The sequence below is a fragment of the Asterias amurensis genome, chromosome 7 (genome assembly GCF_032118995.1).
Source record: "Asterias amurensis chromosome 7, ASM3211899v1".
Classification (NCBI taxonomy): domain Eukaryota; kingdom Metazoa; phylum Echinodermata; class Asteroidea; order Forcipulatida; family Asteriidae; genus Asterias; species Asterias amurensis.
Genome location: NC_092654.1, coordinates 24,006,360 through 24,027,056, shown reverse-complemented (window position 1 = coordinate 24,027,056; position 20,697 = coordinate 24,006,360). Strand labels below are relative to the sequence as shown.

Genomic DNA, 20,697 nt, shown 5'->3' with positions numbered 1-20,697 from the left:
TCAAGAGGTTAGACTTGATCCAAGGCCCAATCCCGTGGGTGAGAGTCCTTTTATTGTCAGCCTAATAAACATCAGAAAACACACCAAGCCTGTGCCGCGGGGGACAGAGACCATTCGGGACCATTTTGAAGGTGGATTTGGTTGGGGACCTCTCGCACCAGAACGGGACTTGAATCAAGTCTACGTCTTGGCTCAGTTTAAAAAAAAAATAGGACGAATGTGTGCAGCACTGCGCGCATGGGATGTGCGTTTGCTCCACACCGCGCACTAGACCACGTGGTGGAGCATTCATAAGTGGAAGGAACTGGCAGTTTCGTGCGCGTTGATTACGCGTTAAAACTTAATTCAACGGTTTTGAAGCTCTGCTGTGCGTTCGCGTAATATTTGTACTGTGCGTTCGCGTGATGTTTGTAAATGTAACTCTCTGCGTTCAATCGCGTGATGTTTGTAAATGTAACTCTCTGCGTTCAAAAGGCGCCCGCATTTTTCGAAGTAAAGCGTTTCCTACAAATTTTTGACGTGTACACGTTGAAATTATTTACATTTTATTATTAATTTGGACCGATTTAGACTGATAAAAAAAGTAATTTAAACCTAAAATCTTCAAAGTGATTTGACGATAACTTGCGCATTTCAAAATGTGGTTTAGATCAAAGTCTTAGTAAGTATTTTCCCCAAAATGATTCTGAAAGGCATAATCCTATTGGTTGTTAGTGTAATTATTGCGAGCGCAAAACACGGGAAACGAAAACACGGAGATTTGGGATATGGCTGGCACTGTTTCGCTGGACAGCATATTGGAACAAAGTTACCTGGTGGTAAGTAACCGTTTATAGATTTATCGTGGAATTTCATTTTCTGATTTTGTTTATGCATTTTTGTAGTTTCAATTGTTATTTGTTGGGGAAAATATATATCCGATTGAAAAGAGTCTGCGACTTACCGATAGGGCCTACGGGAAAATGAGGGCAAACGCCCCTTGCCAAACAGTCAACCCGTTTGTAGGCCTTATATTGTAGGCAAAAAAGGTCTAGGCCTATATTTATTTTATATTATACAAGTAGACTTGGGCTTACAATATTTCCAATGTGTAATGATTTACAAGGTGCTGTGCCTGTGGGGCAATGCTGCAAATCAAACCGGAACCTTCTCGAAGTCATTATTTTATTTACGTGCTCATTGCGTTACACTGCACAACCATCACAACTTGACAACACACAGATTCGTCCCGCCTCTGCCACAACCGGAACTCGAACACACTGTATATTTTATCAGAAACGTGTGGGGCAAGGCTCCCGTCTGCCCTTCCGGTTACGGCGGCCGTGCAGCAACAGCCGTTTTCAACGGATATATTTTCAAAAACAAACAAAAAACAAATGCGGAGAAAAACGCAAATTGTGTACTAAACGATTTCAATTTCATTGTGCAACATCTGCAAATTTCTAATATTGTATTTTATATAGGCTATAGGTCCCTATGGGTAGAATCTTGCGTAGGCCCTATTGAGCTGATCCCCTCCCCGGTTTTTTGTTATCGTTGCAAATCTTAAAGATGCCATGTCAGATTGTTGGCCAATTTGACCCCAAAATTTTGATTTTGGCATTTTGATGGGGGTCGAGAGAGTTGCAAGCCCATTGCTCGAAAAAGTCTGTCAATTATTAGTAATAGTAGCAGTGAAATAAAGTGCTCAAAATTAGTTTTTGTCGGGATCCGACAATATATCACGTGACCAATTCTTATGTGTTTTATAAGAAACGTCTTAAATTTTTGCCATGGTTCCTGACCGTTGAAAGTAAAAGTTAAACTTTTTTTCGTTAGAGCGGGTGATACTCTTTGAAATACAATTCACCAAAAAAATCTATTTTTTAATGTTTGGGGCAAAAAATCTGTGACATAGCATCTTTACATAATTATGGGCAGGAGTTTGGTCAGTTGGTGTAATGTAACGACCCCCCCGACCCTTTTTGTTTACTGGACGTAACTTTGATTGTCTTTTCAATGTAAGCTTTTTTGTTGACGATGCAGATCTTGTGACGGAGCGGGCACCGTGCTTGAAAATAACACACCCTTCTGACGGATATGCCACCATTTCCCCATTGGAGGACCACTTCCAGTTTGAAATAGACGTTCTGGCACGAGGTGTTGATGGTGAGGAACGACCACAGCCTTCAGTACTGATAGAATGGTTCCAGGTGCAGACGAGAGCAGGAAAAGTGGAATATACTCGAACGCAACGACTGAATGATTGTCGGTAAGTTTGTTTTAGAACCCAACTATCGAGGAATTTACTCGAGTGAAATCAAATCACCAAAGCTATGCATTTGCAATCTCCCACATTGTATGTTTTGGGAATTCAAGCCTACGCGGTAACCTTCCCTTATTGATAGTGGTGATGAGGATTTTGTTTACTGTTTGATTGTTTTAGTCCTTTACAATAGGCCTAACCGGTGATTTCAAAAGGTAGTCACTTTTGTTGAGATATTGCAAGAATTTTTTGTAAGTTTTAAATTAGGAATTGCCCAGTTTCTTAGTGGATGCTGATAGTTATAGAGGATGCTGTATCTATACTGATTTTCATTTCATTGTTTTTTGGAATGATGCATTATTTCGAAAATTGGGTCAAAGGTCACGATTACATATATTAACATATTAACGATCACGGTGACTTATACAAACATAGTCATAAATATGTAGATTTCAAAGAGCCAAGTTGTTTCTTCTTGGTTTGACATGCTCTATCAACGTGATTTTTATTTTGTTGATTTTTGGAATGAAACATTAATTCAAAGATCACGATAACATTAAATTTCACAATGACCTACATTTCAGGGGAAAAATTGATAAAAGGATTGATTTGAGCATGCAATTTTCATGTTAATACACATTTTGCATATAATATATGTGATGAAAATTTACGTCATGGTTATGATATTTTACCCCAAAGGTGGTATTTTAAATGTCAGATGTTAGTGGTTTCTGCCCTGACCACAAGGTACGTCGGATCAGGCTAAAAATTTGTGTGCATTCATTGCTCATTAGGACCTTCAAGCACAGCTATTTTTATTAAAATTTGAATACTGAGGTAAAAAGTGTGTTGGTCTGACACCTGGATGGTCTGACATTGAATGACCCATAGGCAGAAGGGAGAAATACCTATCACAAGAAACATTTGACATGGAATTTTGACTAGTAACCATACAAGGAAATAGTATTCTTAAAATAATTAGACAATTTATTGGTCAATTACCAGACGAAAAAATTGAAATGCTAAACTGGAAGATCATATTCTTTTACAATTGGTACCAACATTGTAAACTTATTATCAGTTTCAAATTTTCGTTTATATACCTGACCTCAATTATTTTGCCCTCTGTGAAACAAATTTAATCGACTAAAAAACCACAAACAAAACTGTATTTGAAATGAAACTCTAATGCTAAAAAAATGCCACATCATCGGTTAAAGCCATTTAAAACTTTCGGTAAACAGTATTGTCTGAGGCCCACCCTTCGTGTACCACAACGTATATCTAAAATAAAAAACCTGTGAAAATTTAGGCTCAATCGGTCATCGGAGTCGGAAGAAAATAATGGGAAAACCCACCCTTGTTTCTGCACGTTTTGCCGTGTCATGACATGTGTTTAAAATAAATCGTTATTCTCGCTATCGAGAATTGATATTGTTTTAATGTTTTCTCAAAAAGTAAAGCATTTCATTGAATAATATTTCAAGATAAGTCTTTCACCATTACCTTCTGTAAATTATTTGTAAATCTGTGAACTTTAAAAAAAAATTCTGTACCGAAAGTGTAAAATGGCTTTAAACAATTGTGTTTTTTTAATGTTTTTATAAATTCAATGACTACCATTTATTGATCTTTCATCTCAATTTGATTGATCAATTAGTGGTTATTCTTGCTGGTTTGTTTCTTGCCATTAAATTACTCAACTCTGTTTGCGCCCATCACGATCTTTCTATTTAGAAACGAGCAAGTATGTAACGTCATGATTAGGCGAACCAAACCACACCAGAAACTGTTCAATTTCCGAGTTGCAGTCAGCTATGTTGGCCAAGATGAAACATCGTCAGAGGATATTGTGCTGGAAGAAGTTAGCTCAAACAATGGTTAGTGACGCAATCTTCGAAGCAAACAGTTCCAGTCAGTTATACGTGTCTTTTCAGTCAATCAATGTTGCACATAAAATACTGTAGGCGTGAACATATTGGCGGAGGCTTGGATGTCTTATGTGTGCCTGTCTTGTTTCTAACTCTGTCAGACATTCAGAAATGAAGAAAAAATAACTTATACAAGCAACAACAACGAACCCCTAATTTGCTGGCGTTTCTGTAAAAAGAAGATGTCCTTTTATTCATGCCCTCTTTTGTAAATATGTTTACAAGCAGGATAGTTAAGAACCGGTCCCACTGATAACGAAAACGATAACGATCACGACGCAAAGAGAACGCATTCTATTGGTCGAATTGCTCCACGCAGAATACGCACACGCTCACTCAATCAATGGAGTGCGTTCTCTTTGTGTCGCTATCGTTCTCGTTATCGCTGCAGTGGGACCTGGGGTGCGTTCCAATCGCGCAAACGTTGCCAACAGTTGCGCACGTTCGCCAACAATTTCAAGTGGAACGAGTTGTTCGCCGCCACCGTTGGCGAACGTTGGCAACTTAAAGGAACACATTGCCTTGGATCGGTCGAGTTGGTCTTTGAAAAGCGTTTGTAACCGTTTTTTATAAAATGCATATGGGTAGAAAGATGTTGCAAGAGTAGAATACAATGATCCACACAAACATGCCTCGAAATTGCGTGGTTTTCCTTTTACCTCGTCGACTAACACGTCGGCCATTTATGGGGGTCAAAATTTTGACTCCCATAAATGGCCGACCGTGTTAGTTCGCACAGTAGAAGGAAAACCACGCAATTTCGAGGCAAACTTGTGTGGATCATTGTATTCTACTTTTAAAACATCTTTCCAACCATATGCATTATATAAAAAACGGTTACAAACGCTTTTGTTTTGACCAACTCGTCCGATCCAAGGCAACGTGTTCCTTTAAGGCGAACATACTTCTGAGGTGTTGGCGAGTGGTTTTTAAAATGGCGGACAAGCATACGGTATTATTTCTTAGTTATTCTATTCTATATCTATGGCGCCGCCATATTGACATCGCGTATACGCACCAATCGTTCAAAAGATAAAAAACGTTTGCGCGAACAGTTGCGAGTCGTTTGCGCCAGTAGAACGCACCCCAGGCCTTTATATAGTTTATAAGTACAGACGTTTTCCATAGCAGTTTTGTCTTGTCGTCTATTTAAGATTTGCTTCTTATTGCTATTTCAACAACCTTCCCTTAACTAAACAAGGTGCCCCCTAATTGGATTTGTTTATTAAATATTCCTGATGTTCCTTTCAACTATGCCTCATCTGTTCTTGTCTAACTTTGTTGAGCATTATGTAGACAAATTAGTATTGAGTTGAATTTAATGTAATTGGGCAAAAACGATATGATTACCTTCATTTAACTTATTCCTCCTTCCTCCTTGACAGATCCTGATGTAAAATCAGCTCCAAAGACCATTACAAACACAGCTGCAACTACAGGTGTCCCCCAGAATGTGCTTCCCACCCTGGTCAGTGTACACCAAACGCACCACAAACCTTTCAGTGGAGAAGTACACAGGGACAACTTTGGAGAAGCCCTAAAAAGAGCGAGGAAAAGACTTCATTCAGCCAAAGACATTATTCCTAAAGACCACAGGAAGCCATTTCTTCGTCGTCCATTTTGGAAGAGCAGGACTGTCCCCATCATTGAAGAGTTTCCATTATTAGGCAATGTGTTTATTGATATTGCCGCTGACCAACCTTTTCGAGACAATGACGCAGGAGTCAGTGACACGCGCGGCCTCCCAAGGCAATCTCCACATAATGAGTATCTGCAACCTGGTCAGCTTGAACATCAGAAACCAAAGTTGGAAGACTTTATCAGCGATGAAGAAGCCACAGTGTTTCAAAGACCAGTTTCCAACAATATTGCTGTTGACCAACCTGTCCAAGATGACAATGACGTGGGAGTCGGTGACACGCGTGGCCTCCAAAGGCAACCCCCACATAACGAGTATCTGCAACCTGTTCACCTTGAAGATCGGAAACCAAAGTTGGAAGACTATATCACCAACGAAGAAGCCTCAGTGTTTAAAAGACCAATTTACAACGATATTGCTGCTGACCAACCTGTCCAAGATAACAATGACGTGGGAGTCGGTGACACGCGTGGCATCCCAAGGCAATCTCCACATAATGGGTATCTGCGACCTGGTCACCTTGAAGATCGGAAACCAAAGTTGGAAGACTATATCACCAACGAAGAAGCCTCAGTGTTTAAAAGACCAGTCTACAACGGTACTGCTGCTGACCCACCTGTCCAAGATGACGCTGATGTGGGAGTCGGTGACGAGCCTGGCATCCCAAGGCAACCCCCACATAACGAGTATCTGCAACCTGGTCAGCTTGAACATCGGAAACCAAAGTTGGAAGACTATATCACCAACGAAGAAGCCTCAGTGTTTAAAAGACCAGTCTACAACGGTATTGCTGCTGCCCCACCTGTCCAAGATGACGCTGACGTGGGAGTCAGTGACAAGCGTGGCACCCCAAGGCAATCTCCACATAATGGGTATCTGCAACCTGGTCAGCTTGAACATCGGAAACCAAAGTTGGAAGACTATATCACCAAAGAAAAAGCCACAGTGTTTAAAAGACCAGTTTCCAACGATATTGCTGCGGACCAACCTGTCCAAGATGACGCTGACGTGGGAGTCGGTGACAAGCGTGGCATCCCAAGGCAATCTCCACATAATGAGTATCTGCAACCTGGTCAGCTTGAACATCGGAAACCAAAGTTGGAAGACTATATCACCAACAAAGAAGCCACAGTGTTTAAAAGACCAGTCTACAACGGTATTGCTGCTGACCCACCTGTCCAAGATGACGCTGATGTGGGAGTCGGTGACGAGCCTGGCATCCCAAGGCAACCCCCACATAACGAGTATCTGCAACCTGGTCAGCTTGAACATCGGAAACCAAAGTTGGAAGACTATATCACCAACAAAGAAGCCACAGTGTCTAAAAGACCAGTTTCCAACGATATTACTGCTGACCTACCTGTCCAAGATGATGCTGATGTGGGAGTCGGTGACAAGCGTGGCATCCCAAGGCAATCTCCACATAATGGGTATCTGCGACCTGGTCACCTTGAAGATCGGAAACCAAAGTTGGAAGACTATATCCCCAACGAAGAAGCCACAGTGTTTAAAACTGAAAAGAACATGGACGATACATCAAGTGATGTCAAACCGTATCATCGTAACGCTGCAGGTGGTAATGAAGCAAATAATGAGACGGCTGACCATCAAGCAATAACCTCAAAAGCACCACCTCAGACTAAAGTTGACCATGATAAAGAGTCCCTGTTGCCTGAACTTGACAGTATACGTACAAATATCTCAAAGATCTTGGACATTCTGTCGAGGGATCCAACTAGAACACAAACTGAAGTTATCGAGACGACCACTGAGACAACCACTGTTCAAGACACCAGGTCCACAGTTACCCAACTCACACAGGCACTCGTCAGTACACACGATGCTCACACGACAGGGGAAGAGACAGGTATAGACGGGACATCAATTGCAAAACTTGCAAATATGTCCAGTGTTCTTCTAGAAAAGAGTTCCAAGCACCTGTCAAAGAGTTTCGATGACTTTAGAAAGCAATCAACGTCCAAGAGAAATCACATGAAGAAAATGTTAGCGGCGGTCGGCAATTTAAAAGTTTTGAATGAAAAACTGAAGGAAAGCAACTCCAATGATACAACACAACCTGCTGGCCACGTGGGGAACTCGGCTCGACTGAGACCAATCAGGTCCATCGTTGGATACCCAAGTAAAGTTGAAGATAAATCTGAAGATATTCCCTCCGGAACTAGCAAGGACAATGTAATGATGGCAAGTGGAAACCAGAGGCACCTTAAAAGTGTCCTTCCCGCTGAAAAGTTGGAACAAGAATTCTGGGGCATATGGAATGAATTTGGACTAGACGATGAAAACCAACTGGACAGTATGGTGAAAAGCCATGGAACAAACCGGACGGGATCAATAGGCCATAAAAGTTCGCAGGAAAGTGACGAGATTGAAATAAGTGCAGATACTAACGTTCAGACAAAGGTTATGACAATTCTAAACCCTGAGCCTGGTGTTCTCATGAGAAAGGATGTTTCGATTGTACACCAAACTGCACAGAGCCCAGTCCTTAAAACAGATATTATGACCATTTTGACCCCTGAGCTTGGAGTAGCTTTAAGGAAGGATGTAGTCGTTGTGTATCCTACTACACAAGATAAACTGAACATTGAGAATGAAGAGGACCAACTCGATGCAGTAAAGACCGACATTATGACCATTGTGACCCCTGAGCCTGGAGTAGCTTTGAGGAAGGATGTAGTCGTTGTGTATCCTACTACACAAGATAAACTGAACATTGAGAATGAAGAGGACCAACTCGATGCAGTAAAGACCGACATTATGACCATTGTGACCCCTGAGCCTGGAGTTGCTTTGAGGAAGGATGTAGTCGTTGTGTATCCTACTACACAAGATAAACTTAACATTGAGAATGAAGAGGACCAACTCGATGCAGTAAAGACCGACATTATGACCATTGTGACCCCTAAGCCTGGAGTTGCTTTGAGGAAGGATGTAGTCGTTGTGTATCCTACTACACAAGATAGCTTTAACATTGAGAATGAAGAGGACCAACTCAACGCAGTAAAGACAGACATTATGACCATTGTGACCCCTGAGCCTGGAGTAGCTTTGAGGAAGGATGTAGTCCGTGTGTATCCTACTACACAAGATAAACTTAACATTGAGAATGAAGAGGACCAACTCGATGCAGTAAAGACCGACATTATGACCATTGTGACCCCTGAGCCTGGAGTAGCTTTGAGGAAGGATGTAGTCCGTGTGTATCCTACTACACAAGATAAACTTAACATTGAGAATGAAGAGGACCAACTCGATGCAGTAAAGACCGACATTATGACCATTGTGACCCCTGAGCCTGGAGTAGCTTTGAGGAAGGATGTAGTCCGTGGGTATCCTACTACACAAGATAAACTTAACATTGAGAATGAAGAGGACCAACTCGATGCAGTAAAGACCGACATTATGACCATTGTGACCCCTGAGCCTGGAGTTGCTTTGAGGAAGGATGTAGTCGTTGTGTATCCCACCACACAAGATATCTTCAACACTAAGAATGGAGAAGACCAGCTCAATGCTGTAAAGACTGATATCATGACCATTGTGACCCCTGAACCTGGAGTTGCTTTAAGAAATGATACAGTTGTTGTTTATCCCACTACACAAGTCACTGAGAATGAAGAAGACCAGCTCAATGCGGTAAAGACCGACATTATGACCATTGTGACCCCTGAGCCTGGGGTTGCTTTGAGGAAGGATATCATGGTAGTGCATCCCACTACACAAAAGCTTGCCATCACTGAGACTGTAGAAGACCAACTCGATGCAGTAGAGACCATTATTAATTTGTCCATTGTGACCCCTGAGCCTGAAGTAGTGCCCACAACATACATGAATATAGAATTACAAGATATCCTGATCAGCGACACTAACAGAGATTATCAAGAGCTATCTCCTGATAAAATGATGCCCGTGGACCAAAAAGTGAAAACTGAGATCATGACAATTATTACACCTGAGGATGGCGTTGCATTGAGGAAGGATCTGCTTCTGATACAAACCACCTCGCCGACTCCAATCCCAGAGGTCGTGACCGAATATGAACCGCTTGAACACCGAGAACCGAGTGACTTCAATATATTTCCTGTTGTTGACGATATTGCTGACCAGTACCATAAGCCTCCAAGCTCTCAGGAGCATCAAGCATCAAATCATGTGGATGAGAATCGACCCATTCCGTCTTTTTCAAATGAACACTCACGCATAGACACTGCCTTCGATTACGATCTGAGTGGTCCTTTCATGAAAACACCACTGTACACAACAACTGCACAAACTGTCAATATTGTTGATGAAATAGATGAAGCAATGGATGAAGTCTTAGATCAAATCAACATTTCACCAGACAGTAAAATCTCACCGACACCAGAATCAATAAATAGAAGCAGCGAATTCGGTTCCGAGTGGTTAGATTTCTACAAGAATCCATTCCCAACTAAACCTGGGAGCCTGGCAGCTACGGCCAAGTTGGAGTCTCTCGCTGAACTTCACGTCCTTGTAGATGAGGCCGAGACCAACTCGTCCTTTAACGGCAACATCCAACAGAAGGGTCACAAAACGATCAATGTATCAATCACTGGAAACATTAAAGCAGCTAATGTGGATTTTCTATCCCAGATATTGGACCTTCTCAGGTACAGAAAAGCTACTGGAAAGGGCGGGAAACCACTGTTAACAAACGCTAATGGTGGTCACCTAAAGTTGGTTCAACACGGGAACAGTGGTATCAGTGTTGGTGATAGTACCGTTGAAGTAGATGGCGTCCGGTTTAACGTGACCTCAGTAAAGCAGGGCTCAACAGATACACAAAATCAACATGACCCTTCTGGAGCATCAGACATCAACGTTCACATAGATGGGAACGATGGTTATCAAGTGAGCATACATAAGGAAGCCGCTGGTCTACCAATTGACAAAGTTAAGAATTACTCATTCAGAAATTATGGAGGACGCATGTTGGAAGCTCGGGATGAAAATGAGATGTCCCCTTTGGACAATATTAATGACTTCCAAAGGAATGGCGATGATGAATCTTTTATGGGACGTCCTGTGCATCGATCGGCTGATAAACCCCATCCTTCCCGGTTTATGCGTCAGATTTTACCCGCCGCTTACAGACGAAAAAGACGACAGAACCTGGATAATGGTGTCCAACAACTGCCAATAAATCAGATTCTCGTGTCGTCTGTCTGGTCTTCTTGGGGAGACTGGGCTCCGTGCTCGGTTAGCTGTGGACGAGGTTTGGTCACCCGCCAAAGAGCTTGTGTGCTGGCACAGAGCAAAGAGCCTTGTGTTGGAAGAAACAAAGCCTTTGATGAATGTGTTGTAGACGCTTGCTTAGAGGGTAAGACAATGTTCCTGGAGTGGTATAAATTTCTCCCCAACTAGTTTTGTTCAAAACTTCCCTCTTGACTTACCTAATGAGGACTGCATAACTTTTCCCTTTTTGTTGCAAGTTTCACTGCACGCCATGAGCATCAAGATGGATAGCGCGCATTCAAATGCTTATTATTATTATTATTGCTAGTAAATAACAAACAGTTACGGGGCCACAGAACTTTCAATTTATAACAACATACTTTGGTCCAAGGTATCAAAATAACAGTTTATAAAAGACGTTCTTGCTTCGTCAAATGTACAGAGGAGAAGCAGGAGGAGGTGGTTCAGGACGAAGGACATAGCACGGAGGTGGAATGCCATTACGACAGGACACAAACACCAAAGGAGATCTACTGGATGAGTCCAACAGGAGAAAAGATAACCAAAGAGTCCACGGCCATCAGCAAAAAGTAAGATACCATTTACATTTTAATCTTTTTGTTTTTATTTCATAACGACATGCTTTAGCCCCAGGTACCAAGTACGTTTCTAAAAGATACTTTTGATTCGTCAAAAGCAAAGGGGATAATGAGCAGGAGATCGTTCAGTAGGCCTATATTGTGTACTTGGTTTTTTTTTGTTTTTTTTATATTTTTTATCTCTTCTCAATCATTGCATGTATTTGTCTTTATTTTTCATCAAAGTATGGAAATACTATGTGAATCTCATTTCAACTGAGAAGTTGGATGAATGAATGGTTACCTGTAATTTTTACTGTTGTAATGCGCATCTGAACATATTTTTATGAAACTTAAAAAATATAACAGCGCATAACAAATTATGATTGGAGACATAATTGTATAAACATTGTAGGCCTATGTTGTTAAGTTTACCAAACCCCACTAGGGGACCTTTATGTACTGTATTGTACTATTCCAAAAAGTATACACAATTTGTCATTGCTTTGAGCAAATTTTGTGTCTATGAACATTTTCAGATAAGTTACCTTAAAATATTTAGGCTTTTTTTTTGCAATTACAAAAAATGTACCAACTTGTCAAAAAGTTTTTGACCCTCTCCTATTCTTGGAGTCTTATAATGAAAGAGGCTTCACCGGTTTAATTCTCTTTGAAGAGTGACATTTTATTTCTGTAAGAGACGAGGATATAGTGAATGGTAAGGTTCTCATTGAACTTCACTATGACAGTGACGGAAGTGCGCGAAAATAATATTCTTGTCAAAAGAGGACGCTCTCTTGATAAATGGAATAATTTAAAACCCATTTACCCGTGTACAACCTAGAATAAAGAAATATTGCATTTGTAATAAATAAATGCATTGAAACTAATAGTGGAGGTATGTTTTCCATGACCATCATACATTTTACTTGCCATAGTTATCCTGTGGTTATAGGGATAGTGATACGCTTTGGGGTTTTGAATGGGTGTCCGCAATACAGGTCGTCTGCTGCCGAGTGAACTGGCATCTTGCCTGCCCTGGGGTCGACTCGGTTGTCAAGTGGTTATGGATGTGTGTATTTAATTGTATTTTAAATTTACATCATTAAAGAAAACTAAAATTGATCTTCGTTTCTGCCAGGTTCAAGATGACGGGCGACATTCTGATTGTGCGTGGTGTTCAGGAGGCAGATGCGGGGACTTACCACTGCGTTGTCATCATGAAGGACGACTCGTCCGAAACATCAGATGCTAAAATAGGTTGGATAAGTCGACCTTTATAAATTGATAATACACTTAGAAACGAGAATGATTTACAAAAGTTTAGGACAGTTTAACAGCATAGCTTTTCTAACTCCATTGTTCAATAAACAATTAGGCACTCGCTATGAAATTTCAGAAAACATTTACTTGATGTTCATGCCAAATGAGAGCCACAAGTAGGCGTACTGCAGCCTAATACGGGTGTTACTTTTATTGGTACAATTTGGATTGACTCAATTGCTTGTATGGTGGAACCGAATTCAGCATTAAGTGACCAATAACTTTCCAAATTCCAGAAAACAGCTATAACGCCATTTCCACTTTAACCGAACCACAAATATTATTTGTTAAGTCAACCCATATGTTGTTTGTGTCGGCTTATCATGTGTGTCAATTTGTTGCATGCATTGTTTTGCCGCCTTATTCAATAGACCGATCCAGTGTGAGCAAGAACAAGCGGGCTCTCCAATGCCTTTCTGCACAACTCTGGGCACGCATGTCGGACCTTGTTTGTCGGACCTTCGTTGCGTTGTGATTTGTCAATACGCAATTGGGTGGAGCTTAGTGGATCGGTCTACTGAAATTGTAACATTGTTTGATTTTGTATTGTTCAGACAATAAAGAAAAAAATCAGTTGAAAAGTCAACTGTTTCATTGGGTAACGATGCGTCCCATCTCTTTCTACGACTCAAGGTGTGATTACATGTGCATCACATCCGTGTCAAAATGGTGGGGCCTGCGAGGAACATGCCTCATACAACCATGGGTTGATATTCAAATGTAGCTGCACTACTGGCTTCGAGGGACACACATGTGCACAAGTCTGTGAGTACACCAAAACATTCATTCTGCCCTCTTAAAAAAAAATCTGCCATGAAGTTTGTTTCAGTTATGGTTTAATTCAAAAGTATGGTGTGAATTGAGACATTATTCACAGTTGTTTTATATTTTTCTTTACTGTATTTATCTTTTTTGTTTGATCAGCCCCCGTTTTCGTCGGCGAAGTATCCTCTGGTGGTGTTCTTCTCATCTTCGTAGTGATTATTTTACTGTCGGGTTTCATGTTTGGAAAACATAAGGAAATGTGAGTATGAATCCCACCATATGACGATGTGTTTTCTCTTATCTTTGATTAGCGTGTTTGGTGTGTAAAGCCTCTTAATTTTACTTCGTAGAACCATCGTGAATATTTTAACGACATTTGATGCTCTCACATTTTTGTTTTCAGTATTTATTATTCTAAATGGTGCCAGCATTTTGATGTAAAAGAATTTATGTGTTATCTTCACAGACGTAAGAAGTACAAGAAAAAGCCCAACTCCGACGATGCACCTCTCGAGGTGATTCAGATGGAAGCCATTCCAAGTGAGAAGCCTTTACTTACAGAAGGAGAAATCGACTTGTGCAGAGAAATCTCACGGGAGGAGTTCAAGAATTTCAAGGCGTCCAACACATACAGTATGTTTAAGGGAAAGAAAGCAAGCAGTGCTGATGCAACTTTGGATATTGAAACGGTCGAGGAACCAGCAGAAGAACCAATCACTAAAGTCGACAGAGAGGCCAAAGCCTCATCCCATAAGAAGTTATCTTTGATTGGTCTGAAGAAAAGCCAACCAGGTATCGAAACACAGGAATCTACTGATCAAACATTAACAAAAAGGAAGTCTTCTCTCAAGACACCGGTCAAGAAGAAATCATCTGGAGATTCGATTTCTCTCCACGCATCCCCAGCACCAGATATTGAGAAAATTCAGCAGCAGCGTTCCACACATTTTGCCCTCTCGAGTCAAGGTCAATCAAGCACGGAAGATGTCCTCTCGTTGGCTAGCTACCAAGAGAGTAAGCCTCGATCTGTGAGCGGCACACGCCTGACCCCAAGTCACAGCACTTCGTTTGATGGAGGGAAGCCTCGCTCTGGTGGTTCAGTATCAAGCATCTCGGCGTCTTCTAAGACCTCGACACCGAAAGCTAAACGTTCACTGTTTGATGCTGACGAGTTTGTTTCCCACAGCAGCCGACATGATTATGAAGGAATAAGGAAGTCCCAACCTCGACTCTCAGTAGGTTCCATTGTATCTGACCCTCATGAGAAACCAAGCACCACGTCAGTGCAGTCAAGTCATCGACAAGCTACAACCACGCATGTTTCTGCACACTCTAATGTACAACTTCCTCTAAAGACGTCCTCGAGATATGCTGCACCAGTTGAAAAGTCATCAATTACGTCAGCCACGGGTCATCAAATCTATAATGAGCCTCATCGAATGCCTTCTGAATACAGAACTGGTCAGACAACTAATTATTCATTGGAACATTCCCAGCCATCCAAAAAAGCTCTTTCCATGCACTCTACATCCCAACCATCCCAAAAAGCTCTTTCCATGCATTCTACATCCAGTGTTGAAACATCCCAAATTTCTGCCAAAGTTGGACAAAATGATGACGTTCCCCGATTGCCTTCTACATACGGATCCCTTCAACGTAAATCAATTTCCAAACTGTCGACAGATTCTTTAGGCCATCGTTCTCAATCCAATCTCTCTCAACACACTCCGAAAGAAAGCCTTTCCATTGTCGGTGTTGGTTCTGCTTCCACTTCTGCTACAACCACGCATGTTTCTGCACACTCTAATGTACAACTTCCTCTAAAGACGTCCTCGAGATATGCTGCACCGGTTGAAAAGTCATCAATTACGTCAGCCACGGGTCATCAAATCTATAATGAGCCTCATCGAATGCCTTCTGAATACAGAACTGGTCAGACAACTAATTATTCATTGGAACATTCCCAGCCATCCAAAAAAGCTCTTTCCATGCACTCTACATCCCAACCATCCCAAAAAGCTCTTTCCATGCATTCTGCATCCAGTGTTGAGACATCCCAAATTTCTGCCAAAGTTGGACAAAATGATGACGTTCCCCGATTGCCTTCTACATACGGATCCCTTCAACGTAAATCAATTTCCAAACTGTCGACAGATTCTTTAGGCCATCGTTCTCAATCCAATCTCTCTCAACACACTCCGAAAGAAAGCCTTTCCATTGTCGGTGTTGGTTCTGCTTCCACTTCCAGGGTTTACGCGGCTCCACTGATTATGAAGTCGTCTTCTGGGAACCTTCGAGCCATCATGCCAGAGAATGACAGCCATTTTAGCAGACGATCTCCAACAGGATCATCACCAGCCTTTGTCTCAGCAAGTGCAATCCATGGGTCTGAATCAAGGTGGATTCGAAGTGAAGCTGTCTCTCCACAGGCATCCAGAGTGTTTTCGAAAGAGTCTACAGGATTCATTCAGCATGAAGTAGTGCGAGAAACACGAAGTGATTCACAAGAATGGGTTCCTGTCACTAGTTCGGCAACTCCTGCTTCCCCACTCGGGAAACAGGCTAGTGCTTTGTCTGGTCTGCATTCGGCTGCATCATCTCTCGGTTCCATCCGTAAATCAGAAACAGCTCAAGACATCCAATCTTCGAAATCTCCCTCAAAGATGTCTGCATCGTCTGTTATAGTTGGAAGCGTTTCATCAGTAAGTTCTGGAAAATATCGAGATATCCCAGGGTCTGAGTTTGTGCATCATGACGAGAGAAGTATACACGATTATTCAGCAGGTGCTCCACTCATCCTCAAGTCGTCATCTGGTCATCTACGTGCAGTTGTACCAGAAGAGCATTTTAAGGAGAGCAGAACGATCCTTCCCGGATCACCAAGAAAGATGAGTTCCCACGTTAGCTCTATCATATCCATGGCTGGTTGGGATGATAGTGCCAGTCCAAGACAAACATCACCTGTTCCAGTTTCAAGGTCTGAGTCATACTCCTCCTCACAAGTCTTGCGGGCTCCACAAATCTACAAGTCTTCCTCTGGGAATTTGCGTGCTGTCCCGCCAGAGGAAATTGATGAAGAAAGCAAACCATATCGACCCGGAACCCCATCACGACGGATTAGTTCGCACTTCGCCAATGACGAACCGAGGTTGAGCATATCTGCTGGGATTAAACCATCTTTGCACACCATTAGTACAGAGGTTATGGCTCCCAAAGTTTCTTCAATGGGAAGTTCTCCTTCGCGTGAAAGTAGCAAGATTTCCCAAAGTGTAATGCAGACAAGAAGCCAATCACCCGCGGGTCTATGCGGCACTCCTTCTGCGACCTCTCCGAGACAAACAACATCCAATATATCAAACCCTGTTACGGACGGCCACACTGATGGAAGTGCTTATCAAATGCAAAGAGTGTGGTCTGAACAGGCTTCTTCACTCGCAAGTCTCACAGAGCTGCAACCTGCGCAACTTATAAGCCAAAAGAATCTACTTGTCCCGTCGTCCTATCACACAGCAATTGGAGGTGTAAGTGAGACGCACAGTGAAAATTCCAGTAAAACATCTCGATTTTCACTTGATGTTGATGCTTCGGCAGCCACCACTTCTCATCTTGATGATGACGCAAATGCAGAAGTAACCATGCCACTCGATGAACAATGGAAACCACTTCAAGAATACGATAACATTCCTACAGAGACTAGGATTAAGTCATCCGCATTGCTGGTTGGCAAGTTATCCTCCAAGCACTCCGAGAGGCAAATCGATGAGGTTGTGTCCTCACCTACTTTTACATCCACCACAGACGTGATGGCCTCTATGAGCCAAGATAACCTTTCTGATTGGAAACCACTGGAGTTCCTAAGTGCAGAAGAAGGTCCCATAGACGATCATACTCCGAATGTTACCAACACCAATGGTCAATATGATGATCAAGAGATCCGCGAGGAGGAAACAGATGAGTGGCAAAGAGTTCCTGAAGTCGATCCAATAAATGAGGCAGAAGAAGGTCCCATAGACGATCATACTCCGAATGTTACCAACACCAATGGTCAATATGATGATCAAGAGATCCGCGAGGAGGAAACAGATGAGTGGCAAAGAGTTCCTGAAGTCGATCCAATAAATGAGGCAGAGGAATCGGGTCCCTTGGAGGAGATTCCATCTCAGAACAGACGGTCATCGAAGTTTGGCTATTCTGGCTATGTGGGCAGGTTTTCTCACATCTTAGACACGGCTTCCGAGATCTTAGACACACTGTCCACACCATCTAAGACGGACGAAGTAGATGAGCATGCTCAAGTGGAATCATTGGAGCTAACATCTAGGCACGTTTTGGAAAGTGCAGGTTCACCAACTGGCCGTGATTCAGGTGATGTCTCAGAGTCTTTTGTGTCACCACAAGAAAGTATGGGCCATGTTTTCCCTGTATCTTCACAAGAGACTTTGGAAGACGAAGACTTGCCGTTTGACGATGCTCGCGAAGGAAACACAGATCAAGAGAACTAGTTTGGACTCCGGGCTATCTGAACCAGACTCAGTGTACTTTGTTCTAATATTTGCGAAGTGATATAAAGTTTATCTAGCAAAGATTCCAATAGATAAGCTCAAAACATGTCTAAGCACCAACTACGTATGAAAACAAAAACAAATTTAGCTCTGGTAACCTGACGTTATCATCACAATCAAATAGGTTCCGCCATTTTGGGAGTCAATGCTTGCGAGTACAGTGTGGTGCGCTTACGTCGTATGCCAGTCTCAAAATAATGACACAGAGGCCTTGTGTGACGGATAGGGGTTTAATCAATTATTTAACATTTTTTACCATGTCAAAGACTTTACGTTTTTGCTTTGTTTTTGAATTTGTCTTGGTTATAGTCCGAGTATATTATTCTCTTGGTATAGGGATTTTTTTTTCAGTAAACAGTAACTCTCAACAGCAAAAGCACAACAAAAAGTTACGACTTAAATGGATTTTCCCGTAGATAGGCGTTTATCAATTTGGTCTTCTATTGAATAAGTCTAACCAATATAGGGGCCTCCTGTAGTAAATTATTTATGGGTTACAGCATTGGCCTTTAAACAGGACCTCTGAAGCTTATTTTTAAAGCTGTGTTTTCGATATGGTGGTGGACACCATTAAACTTACAACTTTGTGAAAATTTCAGTTTCGAAAGTTTAGATTTTAGAAACACTTCGTCTAACTGCATGCTAACCTGATTAAATTGTTTTTCACATTAATTGTATTGTGTCATTTCAATTGGTTTGTACAGTCAACTACAATGTACAATTAAAATACATTTACAAAATTATCTCATATATTCCACATGATTAACGATGCTTTAATAGCGACGTAAAAATATTAATTAATTGCAGGTGTCAGGAAGCTGATTCCTTTAAAACTGATAAATAAATTGAGCATCTTTGATGTCGTAAAAAAAACAAAAAAAAACAAAAACAAGCACATGTAATAGAATCTTTTTAAAATACTTACAATTTATACTTAAAAATTTAGCAACAAGTTTACGGTAAATTTTCACCTATATTGATGATGGTATTTTTTTTTTCGTCCAGCACCCTTAATCTACAACCAAAAATATTTGACACCAGGTTCTTATTTGTGGCGCTTTATCGCACTGGGGCCAATAAAAACCACAAATTATTTTCATTTCTTCTGCATGATATTTTCTTTACCGCACCGCGGCTGTAGGCAGGATAAAAACACTCATGATTTTTGTTTATTTAGTTTTAACAGGATAAGCAGAGCTATGTTTTGAACTCGATGCAAAAAAATAACTCACACAACTGTGTGTACATGGGTATGAATTACCGACAGTAATGTTTTGAAGCGACTATCGCTTACCATCGGTGGATATTTTCGTACAATACACAGAAATAAAAGCTCAGCGCTATAACTTTCTCAAATCTATACAAGAAAATGTGTTGTACAATTCCATTTTTTTTTTTTTTTAAGTGGAACTTGTCTCATCATTTTTATCAAAAGAAATTACATCCAAAAATATTTATACTGTAGGCCTTAGCCAATTAGTGTTTTTATAAAATGTTTTTTTGTTTTTTTATTTTTTATTTTTTATTCAGCTGTATGTGCCTATACATTGTGGTAATTTGCCTCAATTGTTAAGCAACTTCGGTCTACATGTATTTTGTTACACCCGCTGCTAAAACATGTAGGTAGGTTTCGAACTGCCTGAAGTGCCTCTATAGCCACAGGGCAATCTCGGTGGCCTGTGCTCTAGAATGGCACAGGTTGTTGTTTAAAAATCCAACCTGAGTAATGTGACTGTGAATTTTCTTTCACAGAACTCGCGAAAGTACTGAGTGTACTGGGCGTCACACATCGGTGTAATAGACTGTGCAAGTCTCGCGCTGATTTGAACATCCGGGACCATTGTTGTCCCAACCTTATGGAGTTTTACGTTGGGGAGATTTTGTTTCGTCCATTACTTTAGTTTAATATAGTTTATGACCATAAAAATGACATATGTTGTTAAAAATGTAATACTAATTAACAACATATATAAAAGTTATCAAAAAGTCAACATAATAACGAAGAAAAATCGATATTTAAACTTGACCTCAGGTCAGGTTACTTGTAAAAAATTAAGAATTTGTGCCCATCTCCGATCACGAAACTTACGCAGACGCTTGTTTTGGCCGCGCGGGGTGGAAAGCCTTTTTATTGGTCGCTTAGGCGTCGGCTTCCTCTTTAAAATGCGTCACGCGTTTATCTAACGCCCTTGCGACCATCGTGCGTCCGCGTATAAACCAGCTTTTAGTAGTTTCACATTCGGGCGTAGATTTACAAAAGGCGTTTCAAAACATTTAAGATCAAACAAACATCCTTGTCCCAGAGTTTTACTTTTGTCTATACATAGACTTTAACCGACAATTGTGTATTTGTTTAAAAAGCTAAAACTAATTTAAACACGCTTTAATGGTTATTTTTGTTGTTCAGATTCGGCATTAAGAAAAAATCAAAGCAAAG

The 20,697-nt window shown here is 41.2% G+C and overlaps 1 protein-coding gene across 1 annotated transcript; it reads left to right on the top strand.

The window, feature by feature from the left end:
* The first annotated feature begins 479 nt into the window (after positions 1-479).
* LOC139939891 (uncharacterized) lies at positions 480-19,359 on the top strand. The gene is made up of 9 exons (XM_071936048.1): positions 480-818; positions 2,026-2,251; positions 3,983-4,125; positions 5,562-11,177; positions 11,475-11,622; positions 12,752-12,870; positions 13,567-13,698; positions 13,858-13,957; positions 14,165-19,359. The coding sequence occupies exons 1-9, from the start codon at positions 680-682 to the stop codon at positions 18,198-18,200; spliced, it is 10,659 nt and encodes a 3,552-aa protein (XP_071792149.1). The 5' UTR covers positions 480-679; the 3' UTR covers positions 18,201-19,359.
* The last annotated feature ends 1,338 nt before the right edge of the window (positions 19,360-20,697 follow it).